At 35.8% G+C, this 20,081-nt stretch overlaps 1 protein-coding gene across 5 annotated transcripts in view; it reads left to right on the top strand.

Annotated features, from left to right (window-relative positions):
- EXOC2 (exocyst complex component 2) overlaps positions 1 to 20,081 on the top strand; it is a 272,371-nt gene that overhangs the window by 237,781 nt on the left and 14,509 nt on the right. For all 5 annotated transcript variants that reach the window (XM_053672552.1, XM_053672553.1, XM_037142694.2 and 2 more), the window contains 2 exons: positions 18,761 to 18,816; positions 19,004 to 19,126. In XM_053672552.1, the coding sequence (XP_053528527.1) occupies positions 18,761 to 18,816; positions 19,004 to 19,126 (179 nt within the window). The remainder of the gene's footprint in view (positions 1 to 18,760; positions 18,817 to 19,003; positions 19,127 to 20,081) is intronic.

The following is a 20,081-nucleotide window of genomic DNA, read 5'->3' as shown; positions in this document are numbered from 1 at the left end:
TAACATAAAATGGAGTAAAGATAGCCTCTTCAACAAATGGTGTTGGGAGAACTGGACAGCTACATGCAAAAAATGAAACTTGAGCACAAAGTTACACCATACACCAAAATAAATTCAAGGTGGATACAAGACTTAAATATAAGCTGTGACACCTTTAAAGTCCTAGAGGAGAACATGGGCAAGAAAATCTCAGATATTCCACGCAGCAACATTTTTACCAATATGTCCCCTAGAGCAAGGAATATAAAGGAAAGAATAAACAAATGGGATCTCATCAAAATAAAAAGCTTCTGCGTGGCTAAAGAAGACAGTATAAAATTAAAAAGACAACCAACTGTATGGGAAAACATATTTGCCAATGATACCTCAGACAAAGGTTTAATCTCCAAAATATACAAAGAACTTACATGACTCCACTCTAGGAAGACATCTAACCCAATTAAAAAATGGGAAAAGGACTTGAACAGACACTTCTCCAAGGAGGACATACAGAATTTCCAGAGACACATGAAGAGATGCTCAATATCAGTTGTGTCTTTTTATCTGGTTTTGGGATTAGGATGATACTTACCTCATAAAAAGAGTTGGGGAGGCTTCCCTCTTCTTAAATTTTTGGAATACTTGGAGAAGTGTAGGTGTTAGTTCTTCTTAAATATTTGGTAAAATTCACCTGCAGAGCCATCTAGTTCAGGACTTTTGTGTGCTGGGAGTTTTTCTATTACTGATTCAATTTCACTAGTTATTATAGGGCCATTCAGGCTTTCTGCTGCTCTTGATTCCATTTTGGAACATGATATGATTCTAGAAATTTGTACATGTTACCCATGTTGTCCAATTTTTTGGCATATGCTTGTTCATAGTAATTTCTTACAATCCTTTCTGTTTTTGTGGTATCAGTTGTAACTTGTCTTTTACTTCTGATTTTATTTATTTGGATACTGACTCTTTTTTTCCAGATTAGTCTGATTAAAGGTGTGTGAATTTTATTTATCTTCTCAAAGAACCAGCTCATGGATTTATTGATCCTTTAAATTGTTCTTTTAGTCTCTATGTCATTTAACTCTGCTCTGATCTTGATTATTTCCTTCTTTCTATTTTCTCTGGGCTGTTTGTTGTTGTCCTCTAGTTCTTGTAGATGTAGGGTTAGGTTGTTTATTTGAGATTTTATGTCTTCTTTAGGTAGTCCCATATTGCTGTGAACTTTCCTTCAGCACTACCTTTGCTGTGTCCCATAGGTTTTGGTTGTTGTGTGTTTATTTTCATTTGCTTCCTGATACTTTTTGATTTCTTCTTTGATCTCATTGTTGACCCATTCATTATTTAACAACATGTTATACATTCTGCATGTATTTGAATGTTTTTGAGTTTTTTCCTTGAGGTTGGTTTCTAGTTTCAATCCATTGAGATCCAAGCACATGCTTGATATTATTTCAATTTTCTTGAATTTGTTGAGGCTTGTTTTGTGTCCTACCATGTATTCCATCTTAAAATGTTCCATGTGCATTTGAAAAAATATGTATTTTGCTTCTTCTGGGTGAAATTTGCTGTATATATCAAGCCCATGGTGTCATTCAGTGCCACAATATTCTTGTTGATTCTATGTTTGGAAGATTTATCCATGTTGACAGTGTGTTATTAAAATCCTATGCAATGACTGTGTTGTTGTCAATATCTTTCTTGAAATCCTCCAAGATACACTAAATATTTAGGTGCACCTGTGTTTGGTGCACATATGTTTACCAGGGTAAATCCTCCTGTTATCTACTGTTAAATCCTCCTGTTATCTACTCCCTCAAGTATTATGTAGTGACCTTCTTTGTCTCTTGTATGGCCTTTGTTTTGAAGTCTCTTTTGTCTGATATAAGAATTTCTACCCCAGCTTATTTTTTCATGTCCATTTGCATGGAATATTTATTTCACTTTCAGCCTGTGTGAATCTTTTTTTCTGAGGTTGGTTTCTTATAGGCAGCGTATGTTCAGATCATGTTTTCTTGTCCATTCATATCATATGTCTTGTGATTAGAACATTTAAGCCATTTACATTTAAGGTTATTTAACAGGTACCTTTGCTCCTCCCTGTCCCCCTTTCTTCTTCTTAAAGCAGTCCCTTTAGCATACCTTGCAGTGCTGGCTTGGTGGAGATGTACTGTTTTAGCCTTCTTTTTCTGGGAATCTCTTTATTTTACCTTCTGTTTTTAATGACAGCCTTGCTGGACAGAGTAGTCTCAGTATTAGGTCCTTGATTTTCATTACCTGAACTGTTTCGGGTCATTCCCTTCAGGCGTCTGTTTCTGCTGAGTAATCAGCTATAGCCTTATTGTAGCTCCTGTATATGTTAATAGTTGTTTCTCCCCTGCTGTCTTTTAAGGTTCTCCCTATGTCTTTAAAATTTGCCATTTTAATTTTGATGTGTGTTGGAGTAGGCTTCTTTGGGTTCATCTTGATTGAGACCCTGTATGCTTCCTGAACTTGGGTGACTTCCTCCTCCATTTAGTGAAGTTTTCTGTCATTAGTTTTTCAGACAGGTTTTCTATCCCTTGCTCCTCTTCTCTTTCTGATTTTCCTATGATGCAAATGTTACATTTCTTGTTGTCCTGAAGCTCCCTTAAACTATCCTTGTTCTTTTTGAGTCTTTTTTTATTTTGTTGCTCTGACTTGGTATTTCTTCATACATTGTCTTCTAGCTCACTAATTCATTCCTCTGCTTCATCTAGTCTGCTTTTAATTGTATTTTTCCTTTAGTGTATTTTTTTATTTCAGATATTGAATTCTTCATCTCTTCCTGGTTGTTATTCATAGTGTCTGTGTCCTTTTTCCTGCTGCTGTAGTTCCCACTAAGTTCTTTGTAGCTCCCATAAAGTTCATTATAGTTCTCACTGGTTTCCTTGAGCATCCTTATAACCATTCTTTTGAATTCTGTGTCTGATAGATTGCTTACCTCAACTTCATTTAGATCTTTTTCTGAGGATTCCTCTTTTCATTTTGGTTGGGGGTTACTTCTTTGTCTCCCCATTTTAGGTGACTCTTTTTCTTTGTTTTTGTGTCTCAGGTTGATCTGCTTTGACTGCCTGCCTTCATGAGGTGGCCTTCTGTGGCACTCAGTGGTGCACTGTCTTTGCTCTCCTGATATGCATCTAGGTTTGGTTAACAAAGCAATACTACCCAGAAAACCAGACCCAGGCCAGCAAAAATACTACCCTTCCACATCAGCAATATCAACAGCAATTGTACAAAGATTAATAAAGGTGGAGAGAAATTAAGAATAATGTAAGATAATAAAAAGGGAATATGAGATGACTAAAGGAAAAAAAAGTTATTTTGAGCAGGAAAAGGGAGGAGAACTGATGAGAGGAGAATAGAAACAAGGTAAAGAAAAGGATAAAATAAAATTTAAAATGTAAGTAAAACAGGGAAGGGCAATGGCAAAATGGAGTAAGAAAAGAGAAAAGTATAATATGAGGTTTAAAATAAAATTAAAAAATAGTGAATCAAAGGGAACAAAATTGCAGAAAAAACATAACAGGGTCAGTAACAATGACAGCTGAGCAAAGATTAGTAAAGATGTAAGGAGAATAAGAATATTATATGAAAGAGAAAAGAGAATGTGAGATGTCTACAGTAAAGAAAAATTATTTTGAGAGGGTAGAGGGAGGAGAAATAATAAGAGTACGGAATAGAATACAGGGTAAGAAAAGAAAAAAAAATAAAATTCCAAACTCAAATAAGCAAGGGCAGAAGAAGGCAAATGGGGTAAGCTAAGGGAAGGTTACAATGTAAGCTTTGAAATAAATATAAGTATAAAATATAAATAAAAGGATAAAAAATGAAAGACAAAGAATAGTAAATTAGTTCAAATATAATTGAAACAAAAGAAGAAGTATTTAGAGGCTATGCAAAAGAAAAAAATAACACAAATTCTGAAGAAGGATGAGGTAGAATTTATCTCAGTGGAGTTTGATGTTTGCCTCCCATCGTCTCTTTCTGGATCCGCCTCTGGCTTTTTATCAGCTCAAGGTCCAGGGAGGCATAGTCCAACTTCTGGAAATATCACCTCTATCACCTTCACCTGCCTGTAGAGAGGGTTTCTATTGTGATTGGGAGGGTGGGGCCCTGGGTCTCCCCTGGAAGTCACTGTTCTATCTTCTGGGAAAAGTATGGGTGTGTTCCCCTTGCCCCTGCACCACCCATCTTGATCCGTCCCAGCTTATTTCCAATAAAGGGTAGTCTCTGATGCACTAGCTCACTGTTTCAAGGGAGGGGCCCATCTGTGTAAGAGGGTCAGCTCTGTCCTGCGTGGTGCTAATGGCAGCTCTGTGTGCAAGCCAAGGCTGGGTGGGGCCCTGATTCCCCCTTATTGCACAGATTTCAGATCTGCCTGCTCTACTGGCTTCAGTGGAATAGGGCCCTAAGAACCAGTGTATTTTGTTACCCTGAGAAAAGTTCAAAACAGGCTCTTTATGCAGTTCTCTGTCTTTCTCTTTTGGATATGCAACCTGCAGTGGGTGCTTGAGCCTGTCCTGCCTGTTTTGCAGAGCTTCCCCTTGGATGCGGTGGTGCTTCTAATCCTGCACGAGGTGGGGGCAAGGTGCATACTTCCCTTCCCGGAGGTTTGATCTCTGCCAGGGGAAGGGGGCTCTACCTGGCTTTAAATAATCTCAGGTACTCAGCTCTTGCCCATCCAGTTCCCAGCCCATTGCCTTCACTATAGACACAATCCCTAACTCCCCACTCTATGCAGTTTCTGGCCTGCTAGCTGTGCCAGGCTGGGGCTGAGAAATCCCTTTGCTGTCAGGGCAGCTTCCCACAGAGTCCCTGCCCAGCACACTTCACGTCCCCTTTTAAAAAGACTCTGGGCATACCCACTGCAACACTGAATCACTGTCCAGTTTTCCATACACAGTTTTCCATACACACACCACCTCTCCAAAAATCAATCATCTATCTCTCTCTCTCTCTCTGGCACTCTCCTGGTTGACATTTGCTGCTGCAGCTATGGGTACACTGCTCACTGTGTGTAGCCTGGATCTCCCTGACTTTGTGTGTCCAAATCATTCCCTACTAGTGCCCGGGGGTTTTCTACCCTGAGAGGGGAGGGAATCACGAAGCTGAGATTTCTGACTAGGCTCTCCATGGCTGCAGGCACCACACACAGGGTATTTTCCCTTCAAACTATAAAATCTCCTTCCCACCTGTTAGAAATGTGCAAGAATTAGAGGTGGGAGGAACTGGATGATCTGATCCAAGTGCCTTTATTTGATGCTGTACTTAAGGCAGGCTGAGTAGGGATCATCTGCAGCAGGGAAGGGAGGCTGGAATGGGTTTTTAGAAGAAAAAGCACAGGGTTTTTGAGTGGATAGGGGAGGGGTTAGTCTCTTGTTCCTCCAGGTGGGTGCCTCAAGGTTTCATGATGTGAGCCAGGACAATAGGTTAGGTATAGGGCCAGATGGTTCCCAGGTACAGGAGGGTCAGTCTGACCACCAACACCATAATGTCTGGTGCCAGATATGTACTGTGTGCAGTGGGAGAGAGTTCAGTGAAGCCATGGACTGTCAAATGAGTTGGGATAACTGAGTCATGGACAGTCCAGCTGTTTAGAAAACTGGTCTGGCAGTTATGAGCAGTCTGGTGGGTTGGGGATCTTGCCTGACCCTTTCACTGCCCATTGTAAAGCATCTTCTGTACGTCTTGGCTTCCAAACTTCATATTAGATTCTGTTGAATGATCAGTCTGTTTATCAGAAGATCAGTTGAGCATCCGAGTTGGGGCCAAGAACAAGTAGACTAAGCTTCCACCTACTTGTCCATCATCATCTTCTCAAACTTAAAAAGTTTGACAGCAGACCATGTATTACAATTTAGTAAGTACAATTACATACCTTTTCCAAATGCATGTCTTTGTGTAATACTTTGTAGAGTACCAGTATTTTCAGCTGTGAAAGCCACTAAATCCAAGTATCCAAATAAAGTTAATAACTTAGATTTGACCTTCAAATCATTGTGATTTTAACTCAGAAATACTTTTAATACTGTTAAATGTGAAACTTAAAAAAAAACAACAACCTGTAGTAGAATCTATTACTACTTATTCCAAGTCCCCATTTTCCTCAGTGGGAGAGTGCTGTACGTATTGAGGTTAGACGTGGCCCTGTGCAAATAGTGTAGATGACCCAGCCAGAGCCATGAGTGCCACCAGTGTTTTTTTCTTGCTCTTTCTCTCCTGCTCTGTGCTTACAGAAGTTTTTGTTAACCTCTATAAGCTGAGATCCGTGAATGATGACAATGACCCCTCAGCCCTCCATTGGACATATCTCATGAGCAAGAAGTACATTTGCCACTATCTTAACTTGCTGGTATTTTAGTGTTTTTTTAATTTTAGTATAACCTAGCCTATTCAAATTACCAAATGATCTTTATTTCTTCTTTATCACTATCTTTTCTGATTAATGCATAAAATACATAGTATACATATATGTATAAATTATGTGTTTTATAAGTTTACATATATATTTTATAATATGTGTGTTATTATAATGGCACTTATCTATAAATTAGAAGTTATGTATCATATAGCATAACCTTATATATATTTACATATAAAATACAAGTATCAGAAGGCATAAAATTCTTTTACCTGTTACTTGCATAATCAAAACAGTTTGAAGACTACTCTATTAAACTGTTTCTCTTGATAACAGGCTCCATGCCTTAGTCATCTGTGGAGTTCCTACCACAGGAAGTCCCCTTTACATAATGGATTCTCAACATATCTGTGGACAACTGGATGATTTAATAAGTGAATGAATGGTTTACCAACTGGAGAATTATTCTAAGTCTTAACCTTTCCTCCTGATAAGAAAACATCTCATACAGGTAGTCCTAATGTTTCCAGGTACCTGTAGAAATGTAGGTGATGCCCCATCTATACATTGCTGTAGAAACTATGAATGAGAAAGAACCTGGTAATATACCATTCAAGTCATAACAGTGTTGAATGAAAACATGGAGTTGTAGGGTTGGCCCATTTTTGCATTTTTTAAAGCTGCTAGCACTGAAAATAAAGTACCAGACATCAGTTTGTTCAGCTCATATTGAAAGCTTGATAAATTTGTTAAGGTTATTCCATTTTGATCTATTTTTAAGTATTTTACAGTTTAGCTGTTATTTTTATATATTTTTTTGCATTTTATCCTCCTAACAACCCTGTTGGGATAAGGTATTATTTTTTTCATTAGACAGATTTTTAAAATTTGGAGAATTAGAAAAGGCTGTGACTTGTTCAAAGTACTAGAACTAGGCCTTCAGCCCAGTTCTCTCTCCAAATTCTAATTTTGTCACTCTTACCAGAGAAGTGTATGGGACATCAGAAATGGATTAACGCAGAATGAATAACAATACGGTGTAATTTTGCATATTTTCATATTTTCTAAATAGTTGGATTAAAAAGGTACTTTGCTTTCCCCTGTCCAAGGTACAGCTCACTAACTGAAAACAAGCAGAGCTGCCCCCTTCCCTGAGCAAGGGCCTGCCCCAGCTGAAGAAACAAGTGGTGGCTTAGCCAAAGAACAGTGTGTATGTCTAACCTGACCTTTTCACCAACAAATAGCGGCTTATGCTGGATCATTTCAAAGTGTGGTGTAGTTATAAAGTTTATTGTAATGAGTAATAAACATACTAGTAAGAATAAAGGAGTTGCTTTTATTTTTGGATAAAGAATCTGCACAAAACTGTACCAGACACTAAGAAACAAATTTGGTTGAGTAGTAAAAGCAATCATTGATATTGAAGCAGGGGAATAATTGTTAATAAAGTCTCCAAGAGAAAAAAATAACTTAGGATTCAGATACTAGTAAGATTTTCTTACAAAGTGTCAAACAATAAAGTATACATGAAACAAGCATTGTTACTACCCTTCCTGCTTCTTTTCCTTGCTACCATTGAGCTCCTGTGCCTTTGTTGTTGGTAATACTTACAATAAATTTTAAAAACTAGTATCACAAGTAGAAGTGCAGGCTAATGTATGTAGACAGCTTACCCAAGGATGGACTCAGACCCAGATGCCACAGTTCAAGCTCTTTCTAGCTTGCTGTGCTGCTTCTTACTTCACTTATATCATCCCCAACAGGTTTTAATAGTCAAAATTTGGCTTCTAAAAGATGTTTATTAAAAGATTTAGAAGATTTTTAAAAGGTTTATTATTGTGTAAATGACACTTTAAATCCAAAGTTAGCTATTGGCTTTTCATATTATTTCTGTCTTCATTTTTATTGCAGCTCAGTTGTTTTTAATTTCAAGGTCTTTAGTTTAATGGCTAAAACATATCATTGGATTTTATTTCTTAAATTGTATATGGAATCATTTATTGGGAATAGGGACCATACCCTATTACTTCTTTGCTATGTGCCATGTTAATGATTCCAATGATAGGATGCAGTAGCGGCTCCATAAAATAATACTACTGGGCATTTTCTTACTATCTACAGTGGGTCACACAGCTAAAACAGGGGATCCAGGATTCTAACCCAAGCATTTATTACTTTTTATTTAATTGTAGTCATTCTTATTTTTAAAAACTCAAAATATCAATCAGTACTCAATTAAAAAGATTTTGAGATTTTGAAAATTGAACAATTTTTACAGACCAGTTTATGAAATATTTCATATAAATGTGGTGATGCCTCATATTGTAAAACAAATATATTCATTTGCATATAAAGACAGCATCCTATTTTCATGTCATTTTCACTTTCCTAGTTGAAGTTGGTTTCTCATGAAAAAGACTAAATTGAAACAAATGAGTTGGATTTCTCAGTTAATGTTTAGTTCATTTTTACCTTTAAGCCTAAAATTAAGTGCATATTAAAATGTTAAAAGAATGAAAAAAATAACATAGAAGTAAGTGTATCGAGTTTCAAAAGAAACTGATATTCTGTGTACAGTAATCTAAAGTAGTCTGTAATGGTTTATAATAGTATGTTTTGTTTTACATATCAGACTTTAACTTTGAAATAGGAGAAGTTATGACTCTGTTACACATATTCAGTATTAAAAGCTATCTGTGAAGTATGTGAATGCTAAATAAATTCTTGTGAATACCTTTCTGACAAATGGAAAAAAATAAGCCATGAAATCATATTATTGTTATTTTCACTGCTGGCAAGATTTTTTATTTTCATAGAAGGAAGTTTTCCCATTCATTTAAAAGCTAGGAAATCATATTAATTAAAGTCCTCTTTCCTCCCCCATCTAAAAAATCCTGAGAAAGAAAATAGAAAACAGTAGAGGGTGAAGTGATTCGTTTGTATACTGCATATGAAGGGCATCCTTTCCTTGAACATTCATTTTAAAAATTCCCTATATGGCAAAAGACATTAATCAATTTAGGAAAAGTCATCAATTTAGGAATCAGTGAACTAAAATATGAAGACCTGGGACTCAGCAAACCTTATTCCAACAAAAGCTATTTTTGTTGCAGAATATTTAGGCCTTTCTATGTGTCTGGCAATATTCATACAGTTTCTAGTTACTTTGTGTTTAATAGGCAGTAATTTCAATAATGTGTCTTCAGAGCGTAATTAAATAGATAAATTACTTGAAAAAATAATACCCCAAAGTTCTTTCATGTTGTGTTTCAGTTTGACAAAAAAAAAGTACATTGTGGGATATTTATAGTATTTTTTCAATCTATTTATATCTGTAGACTAACACTGATAACTGATTTAGGGCACAGGGGTTAAAAACAGGAAATGTGGTTTACAATGTAAGTAATATCTCCAGAGTTTCCAAAGTTTGATTTTTTTATACTATTGACTGAAGAGTATCATGTTTCAAAACAACATTAGGCAGCATACCTTGAAATCTGTCTATGTTTAAAGGAGTTGTCTGTCTAATTATGACAGGAAATGCTTCATGGAAAAGTTTACCTTCTTGGTATAGGTTCAAATTGTATAGCAGTTGTTTTCTGTAATTACACAGCGTTCTTTCCCTTCAGCTTTTTTCAGACGGCATTTACACCATCAGATTAAATATGTCTTATGTAACTTTTAGTAAATTTCCTTTGGCCTTTGATATTTTTAATAATTTTTAGTTTTTTAATTGAAAGTTTTGTCATCATAGTTGAGGAGGTGCATGCATTTATTATGGTTATTAATTATAGTAATTAAAGAATCCAAGTTAAAAACAGAAAGGCAGGAAGCAGGGATCTAATTTTGTGTGGCCTTTTGAATGGTTGGCAGAATTAATAAAAACTAAAAATTAAAAACCTTTGAATCAACGGTTCTACTTCTAGGAAGATGTCTTACGTAGATTATTCCATGAAAGTACAAGGTTTGATATCCATTGCAGCATTATTTATAGTGGTACACACTAAAAGACAACATAACTGTCTAACAGTAGGGAAATAACTTATGAATAAATGGAATGAATAATAAAAATGAATAACCTAGAATAAATAGTAAGAATATGAATAATAAATGTGCAACCATACTATAGTATACTAGGCAGCCATTGAAAATTATATGGTAGCTATGCGTACACTGGCATGAAAGAACTTCTGTGTTTTATATTATGGACGAAGTAAGCAAGTTTCAAGAAGAGAATGTGTAGTGTACTCATATTTTAGTGAAAAAATATGTTTTTCCCTAAGTGTATAGAAAATATATATATAGGAAAATATATTGGAAAATATCTGGAAGAATATACGACAAACTAGGGAGAAGATGGAGAACTTTATTGGACTTTTATTTTTTATTATGAAAACTTATACTTCTGTTTGTGTTCATTCTTTTCAATGAATTACTCAAAATAAGAAAATAATTAAGAATAAAGTTTTGATCAATCCAAAATATTCACTATTCTGTTCTTTAATGTACGCCTAGCAATTTGTCCAAATTAGTAATTGTAAGGAGAATCAAATTTGCCTGTATGCCAGTTTTAATTTATAAATCATCCCTCATATTTCAAAGAAAACCCGAAGCCCTATTAAATCAACTGATTTTCTGGCTAAAATTTACACCCAAGTCATGGCATACAACACTGTACATTATCTGTTATAGATTATTGCTAGGCATTATATCTTTGGAACATATCAGGGAAACATTTTTTTCATAAACAGTGCCAAAGATTCTATGAAACAGAAGCCTTGTGTGTGCCATTGTGAGTTTTATTATTTGCCAAACAGTTTTATTCCATGCAGTTACTTTCTTGTGCTGTTTTAGAGAACATGGAAGAGCCTCTCCCGTGTGCAATATGGTGACATTTTCTTGAATCTTGCTGTGTTCCAACAGAATGTAGGTCTTGTGAGGGAAGGGACTGTGTTTTTTGTGTTTTTGCTTTTTTTTTGGGAGGGGGGGTCACTACTACAAAAGCCCCAGCACCTGAAATAGATTCTGGCATGTAATAATAATAAGCACTCAATAATTTTTAACAGTGTGCCAATTACAAAAATTGAATGCCCTCCTCGTTAGGTTAAAAAAAGAAACTGACAAATATAGCAAGAAAAAAGACTCTTTTTCTACTTTGATGTATGAAAAACAAGACCTTCATTCTTGGAGAAGATGGTATGTGGTATATAGGCCCACTTACAGGAAGCCCACCCCATGAAAAGAAGCCTACAGTCTTTTGCTCAGAGCAGAGATGAGCTTTGTTTTCTCCATGGGGAATTTCCACACTAGGCTACTAGATTAATTGCTAAGTGATAGTCTAGATTGATACTGTGTGGGCGGGGACACTTTTTTGGTCAAATATTATGACACATTCTAATTTCGTATTCAGAGAGTACAGGAGATACATATACTAATTGTTTAGAAGCTGTTCTCATTCCCTTGCCTAAATAACATGGAAAGTTGTGGGTGTATCTAAGGGGAATCTTTTTAAAAGCAATACTTATTACTACACCATAATAATGTAGCATCTGTTTATAATTTCAAGGAGCAAGTCAGTTTGCCTTATTTTTACTGGTCATACTCTCCACATTGACAGCACCTTTTCTAATAGTATCATAAATTTGGCATTTATGGCCCACTATGAAAACCTAGATTTTTTAACACATTAACTGAGAGTGCACTGTGTTCTAATATATCTGAGCATCTGCCTAAGTATCTAGCACATAGTGAGCATTCAGCAAATATTTAATGGTTTATTATTTGGATTAAACTATTTGCTTAAGTATATAGCTAGAAAAATAAAGCATTTAGAAAAATGTATTTAGCCTCAGCAGTATTTTATTCTGCTATACTTTCTTAATTCAAATTATATTTTTCAAATGAACTCTGAAAAATTATTTCAGAAGGACTGTGTTCTTAAATCCCGTGAGAAGTGAAAGATGCATGCTTTAGCAAAGAATATCTCCTTTGCACATAAAGTGAGCAATTTATGTTTTTAGTGGATTGCAAATATAGAATATTATATTACAGAATTCTACATATATTAAATTTTTTCATTCAGTCAGTCACTTAATTTACATAAGAGGGTTAAATCCTAGGAGCTTACTCATGAGCAAGACACACATGGTCTTTGCCTTCTTTGATTTCTTAACTCATAAATATTTGTGAGCATCTGCTATAAGCCAGCCACTGTGGCAGTTGCTGAGGATACAAACATGTGGTAAGTGAGGTAAGTATACTACAAGGATTGTGCATGTAGTTTGCAGTCTAGCAGAGGAGAGAGATTAATGGTATAGTCACAGAAATAGGAAGCTGTGGCAGTAGGAGGAATGGGACCCAGCAGTGAGGACATGACAGCTAAGTGCAGCAAAGTACAAGGGAAAGTCAGTGGGTGTTACCAGTAATACTGCCTCCATCAATGGCCGCCTGCTATCATCAGCTACTTAAAATATTTCATTTAATAAATGGTATTTCTGTTTTATATGAGAAAACAACAAGTTAGAGCTGTTCAGAAACTTGCCCAAAGGTGACTGACTAATAAGTATCATAGGTATTTGAGGTCAGCATCTGCTTCAGCCTCCTCTTCACATATATTCAGTGTGGGAGGGAAGTAAGTTTACAGTTTGCATGGAAAATAATACAATAATCAGTAATGATGCAAGAATAAACTCTGTTTTGTGTACTCACAACTGAAGACCTACTTTTGACACACCCTGTAGAATTCTAATTGAGGCCACTCCTCAGATGCCACCATAGGACAACCATCCTAGCCTTCTCCAGTATGTGGTGTTTAACCATTCTTTTCAAAACCGATATGACAAAAGAGTTCCACTAAAATTCCAGTCTCCAGAGAATTTGGTGTAAACTAGTGAAATAAGAGTATCATGAAAGACAAGTCTCTCCAGTAATAGCACATTATAATGGCACTTGATATTGTATCTGGGCTGTCTGCTATTGTCATGTTCTCATGTACTTTCAGCTGTCCCCAGATTCCTTTTGCCCCTCAAAAGAACTTCTCCTACAGTTCACATATGCTGCAGCAAGATGACAAGATGACAGGCTTTTTTTCTTTGCTTTGTTTTTAATTTTTACCTGAGGATATATTTATTGATTTTAGAGAGAAAGGAAGGGAGAAAGGGAGAGAAACATTGGTCCCTTTCGATATGTGCTTTGGCCAGTAATCGAACCCACAACCTTTTGGTGCACCACCCAACTAAACCACTTAGCCACAGCAAGATGGCAGTTTTGATGGGTTACATTGTCCAGACTTCTACACCATGTGTTTCAGAAAGAGAAATTGGTGTTTTTTTAATCATCATACATTTTACTTAGTTGTTTACAACTTTATTTAAAAACTAGCACCTCAAATATGAGGGGAGACACCTCAAAAAACCAGAATTATCTTCTGGTGGTTGGGCCCCTTATATTACAGGCTTCCCCTGGTAGGTGAGTGTTCTAGGAACCCATCTGTATCAGTGTACCACCTGGCATTGTTGTGAGAGGCTGCATTCTGCTTCAGTGAAAAAAATTTTTTTGAAGACTCTCAACATGTTTGCCCATTTCATGAAGGTTGATTTACGAGCACACCTGCTCACACCACACTGAGTGCTCAGAAGCTTTTGACCAAAAATTACATGAACCCCACGCTCCACCTTCCCTATTCACCTGATCTTTCCCCTGAGTGACTTTTTTGTTTCCCTGGATGAAAAAAGTCCTTAAAGGCAAATGTTTTACCAATGTGGAAGAGGTGAAATAAAAAAAAAAAAACCAGAAGAACTAAATAAAAGGAATCAAAGTCGATGAATTCAAAAAAGTTTTGAGCAGTGGAAAAATGTCTCGATAGCTGTAATTCATCAAGTGGGGAGCACTTTGAAGTTGACTGAAATAAAACATATAAGAATAACACAATTTTTAATGAAAAATTCTGGGGGTTTTGGGGTGGTCTCCCCTTGCATGTGTGCTACTTTGTAATCTATAAAATGCTTCTTACCCCTAAATGATAATTTCTCTCAGGGTGAGTTACATCTCTTTTTCTTACTTTTGTGCATTGCAAATAGTATATACACAACAGATATTCGAAGAGTAAAGGAATAAACATGTTACATTTTTATAATAGCTTTGTTAACAAAACAATACGCAATCACCTAAAAAGTGAACTGATTTTTGTCTAAGGCCATATTATTAGTATATAGGTAAGCCAGGCCTGGATCCAAAGTTTTCTGACTTTCTATTGAATATTCTTTCTGTTACCTCAATAAACTAAAAATCATCATCAACATTTAATGTTAATAATATTAAAATTAGAATATAGTAGTGGGAAAAGAAGGAACACACACCACCCAAATTAACTACAAAATGGTCCTTTTCTCGCAGTCACAGACCTTTTGAAAACAGTAACCAAAATCAAATTCTGGTCCTGGCCCTAAGTGCCATGACCATGGTCCCTTTGAACTCATTCTTCATTCTGCCATCTGCTCTAAGGCCTCAACCACAGTGATGACAAAATGTATGTGTAGTCTTTCTCTGACAGCTCCAGAATCTTTCTCAGGCAACATCTTTCTTGGTGTTATTACTACCTCTCTCCTACTTTCCAAATCAAACCCTTTACATCAAAGTGGGAGACTGTCAGTGAAATCTAGGGAACACCCACCTTTACACTTTCCCAAAACCAAATCTGTTCTCTTTCAACTTGGAATGTTTGCATTTTCATTCTTTTGGCATGATTCCCATTCTTTCTTTTCCCAGTCAGACAAGAGCAAACAGCCAGTTTAGCTACTGAAAAGAAGACTGCTACCTGCTGCCAGCTGTGTTTTGGTGGGGTTCTTTGATGGTCAGTACATCAAAGACGATCAAAGATGTCAGTACAGCATGGAGCAAGAGAGGCAATCTCTGGCACCTGCCACTATTACTGCCTTCTTTTGATACAGATTTTTTAAAGAGCTGACAATCCTCCCTCACAGTTGGACTTGGAGCAGTATGGTATGACAACTCTACAGATAAACTGAAAGGGTTACTCTGCATTTACTTTGTTAGAAACCCATCTTAAAGTCTCAGTGTGTACCCCTGAGTGAGTACAGGGTAGAGGATAGGGAAGGGAGAAGGCTAGTGAGCAGTCTGATACTGGCTTTGTTTCTCATAGATAACTGGCTGTAGGATGGAGCAAAGAGAAAGGAATTGAAATTCTTAACTAGGAAGACTACAAAGATCTTATCTGTTTCATGTTTATAAATCTTCATCCCTCACTCCCTAGACACAGAATCTGTCTAGTCTTTAAGACCTTTGCCCTGACTTTGCCACCACTTCCACAATGCTATTCTTTAACCTTTTAAGGATGTCACAAAATAGAAATAGCAAGTAAATGTTTCACAAATTAAATTGGAATACAAAGATTTTTTAAAATATATAAGACCCTTTTATATAGCCATTTAACACTAACTTATATGTACAACTAGATACATACTCAAACACCAATAAATTAAGGCAAAAATAACTAAGCACTTTGGGGTCTTATATTGGGTATACTTCCATATTCTACTGGAAGTACCCAATGTCTGACTGCCTCTGATGTGTGCCTACCAGTGTTCACCAGGGAGCAGAATCTCAAGAAGTTAAAGTTGAAAAGTTGAATGAATGAGCACTTTTAGACATTCCTTTAGTACTAAGCAATTTTAGCCTGATAGACAATACAAAATTTTTTTTTTTTTGCATTTAACACAATGGGTAGCTTTTTGGCGAGAAGCAATCAATGATTTCTTTATATTTAAATTTTTTGTTAAGTTATAACACCAGCATATGCATTACTTTGGGAGGTTATAATTACATTTCAGTGAACTTTATCTTGAGCTAGCATGCATTTTTCAGATGTGTTCAATTTAATTCAATCTTTTTGAATCTTTACTGAGTTACTGTGACTTGACTAGGAGCTCTTTTTCTCTTCATTCCTAGGGCCTAAATTTTTTCCTTCTGTTTTCCAACATTACCACTTACCCCTTGAAGTAGTTTGTCATTACTCTTGGGGGCAGAGGGACAGTTGTATCACTTTTTTCTGTTCACAAAAATAAGGTCTCTGAGAAATTCAGGATTTTTTTACTTGTCCAAGGTTAGGATTCTGTGATCCTTCTAATACATTATTCCTGTGAAACCTGTGGTCAGAATAACATAAAACAGGAAGATTGATTTATTCTTTCAAATGTTCTGTCAACAAAAGTATGATTCTACAGGTTGAAAGCATCCTGTGCTTTTTTTCCTGCTATTCACAGCTTTGTTTTTAGAATTGTGTTGAGTAATTTAGATTTATCTCGTTTACAGGGTGTTTTATTAGTAATGCTTAGTCTGATGGGTTCTTGCCAGGAAATGTTTTTCCTATCAGGGTCAGAGTGGGAGTTGACTTTATAGCATACTAAGCATGTGACATTGTCTTATTTCATTCTAAGTTGAATTTTTTTTTTTTTTTGCTTTTTAGTCAGCACTCTGGCCCCACTCTTGTCTTCACACTAAAGAATTTTACAACTTGAAAACTGTCCTCATATTTTCAGTCATTGCTAGAAACCAACCTCATGTTCATATAGTAGCATTCACAGGACCCTGGTTTGAATTTCTTATTCTTAAGTTGCTTAGATCATCACTGGCCTAATATTGTGCTTTTGTGCTTATATTTTAGTAACTATGTATTTTATATATGTATGCATTTATAAGCTAGTCTCCCACAGGGTTTCAATGTAAAGATTCTAGACCTGAGTATAGTGATTTTGGACTGTTGAACCAAAGTGCCCTTCCTTGCCTCCCTCCGTTCACATTGAGACAACTGCGAGGGAGTGGGGAACAAGATGAGATGTATTGACCCTAATGGTCATAATTGTCACAGCCAGGTCAGACCTCATGCCATGACTATAGCAGTGAACAATCCAAGAGATATCTCTGTGGTGTGGCTTTCTTCTTATAAAAGAAAGCTTCTCTGGTCTTGAGCACAAGTTAGTTTATTTCACTTCCACTTCTGATAGATTCCTATATTATTTTCTCCTACCTCCCAGATAAGACTTGTTATCTTGCAATTCTCTTTCTCAGGAAGTCAACTAATTTCTGGATTATGTTTAATTACTCTCCAGTCAGCTTTATCAGTTTTTCATTAGCAAAATATAATTAATAACACCTGAACTTTCATATCTTAAAGAAATGTATATGAAATTTGCTCCTCAAAAGAAAGTGTACCTATATATACACCATCATATATGACAAATATCAAAAGCTAGTTATGTATTTAGAATCTGCAAATGTCAGTTCAAAAAGTTGATTATAGTTCTTGTTCTTAATATGTATCTCAACTTCCCTTAATCAGTAGCTTGAATGACATTTGGGAAAAGATTATCTTGAATACCATTACTGTTAATACACATGATTTTAAGTGCTGTAGAAATTTCCCTGTTCCATAGAGAAGAAATTCTCAGTGCATGCAGTTAATTTAGAAGGCATTCTGAAATATTCCACTCCAAATCCGAGTAATTGTTTTGGAGTTACAATAAAGCAGCATTTTGTTCTTATGGGTGTTTTTTCCTTGCCTTTTATAATGAAGCTGTTAATGAACCCTGTAAATACCAGCACCTCTGGTCCTGAGCACAATTTGTTTATTAAATGCATTATCTTCTTTTAAGCCTCACTCTTCTTAAGTTTATTAGTAAAAGAAAAACTGGGCTCACAATCTTCTTGCCAAAAGTTACAACTTGTAGGTTATGAAATTGGGGTCTGATCCAAGATAATCTGACCTCAGACTTTTATACTGTTACAAATCTTTGTGCCTGCTTTTAATTTTTAAGTTAAGTAGTGTTCATTGATTCTGTACCACCTGAAATCTGGTATTTTGTCCAGTCATTAACATGTTTTACAGAATCAGATTGAATGTGATTTTGTCAAAAGTGTCTCCCAAAAGTAATTTTTTAAGGTCAAAATAATTATTCTGCGTAATAATTTGACTTTCATCCTTGGCATTATAATGCTATAATATTTAGCATGTGTTTTATAAATTTTGATAAGTATTCTTCTGTTGCGAATTTTTTTGGTTGTTAACTTGAGTGTTTGTATGCATACATATAATGAAAATATATGAAGAAACCAAAGGACATTTTTAAATGTCAGGCTGACAAACAGTTATGGAGAACATAAACAATGTTAATGGAAAAATAATTAAAGAAAACTCTTAAGTAATTTAACCTTTAAAAAAAACCTGTACAAAACTAGTCCTTTCACCATTTGGTTTTCAAAAGGAAATTGACGGTGGCGGTGTTACTTTCTGTTTCTCCTTAGACAACTGTGCAGTGATGCCAGCAGCAGGGACAGGCAGCTTGTGTTTCTATTAAATGCCTTTTCCCTCCCCCACCTTGTTTTCAGGTGTCAGAAACTATTTGAAAGAAGCATTGGTGAATATAATTGCAGTACACGCAGAGGTAAGCTATCATTTGATGTTCCTAAGAGATATGAGTAACTGGAAAAGGAGAAAAAAAAAAGCTGATTTGTGGTTTTTATGGTGGCCTTTTTTCCCAAATTTTTGTGCATTCCTTTATATTTAACAAATTAAAGTCAGGACCGGTCCCCATAATGCACCATTTCTCCTTATTTTAAACCTTCTTTCAGGTATTCACTATTTCCAAGGAATTGGTGCCTCGGGTCCTGTCCAAAGTGGTGGAAGCAGTTTCTGAACAGCTCAGTCGACTCATGCAGTGTGTTTCATCCTTCAGCAAAAATGGAGCATTACAGGTACCAGAATTACTCACAGGTTCATGTCAGACTTTCAGTTCATTTAAACACACAGGTATATTTTTAATCATCAATCTTATACACAGATTATTTTATGGATCTGCTGATTTGGGACCCACATTGTCTCTCCTGCATAAGCCTTACTCCTTATGTCTTGTCTACAAGTTCCAGAGTTTCTGTATCTTTAGAGCAGAGGAAGACCTTAACAACACTTGCGAAATTATCTTGATGGCAAATTCCTTCTAAAGTTCTGCAATTATGTTTGTTTTATTTTATACTTGTCTTTACTACATTTAATTTCACAAGAAATTTTTAGCAACTTGTAAAAAATTAAATTTAGGAATTTTATTTATTTATTTTAAATATTTTGAATCTATTTTTAGAGAGAGGGGTAGGAAGGGAGAAAGAGATGGAGAGAAATATAGATCAACAGGTTGCCTCTCACATGCCCTCAACTGGGGACCTGACTGGCAACCTAGGCATGTGCCCTGAACATGAATTGAATCAGCAACCGTTCCTTTCACAGGCAGGCTGGTGCTTGATCCACCAATCCACAACTTTCTTTTATTAAGTCTTTTCAAACTATTCAATGTAGTTTGCATAGAAACATCTCTTTGCGTTAATATTCCATTGGTTTACATTGTAGTTTTTTAAATTATGTGATTACAGTAACAAATATAACTTATATGAACCAGATGATTCTTGGTATGCATGCAACCAAATTTGTAGTAGCCAAAGTGTGCAGGCATGTGGGAGAGTGACCTCCTACATGTAAGCTTTCAGTTATCTAGAATATACTGTGTTTTTTAAAAAGTACCAGCAGTTTTTCTTTCAGTAATGGCTGAAGAAGCTCTTATTGGGCCAACCCCCCATAGAAAACAACTGTAATCTTAAATAGAATATAAAAATTTTAAAGTATTAAAAGTCAAAAACATATAAAACACTTGGAGAAGTG

Source organism: Artibeus jamaicensis, unplaced genomic scaffold, assembly GCF_021234435.1.
Source record: "Artibeus jamaicensis isolate MK-2021 breed Jamaican fruit bat unplaced genomic scaffold, CSHL_Jam_final contig_769, whole genome shotgun sequence".
Taxonomy (NCBI): Eukaryota; Metazoa; Chordata; class Mammalia; order Chiroptera; family Phyllostomidae; genus Artibeus; species Artibeus jamaicensis.
Note: the sequence above shows the minus strand (reverse complement) of the source record. Positions and strands in the feature narration are given on the sequence as shown.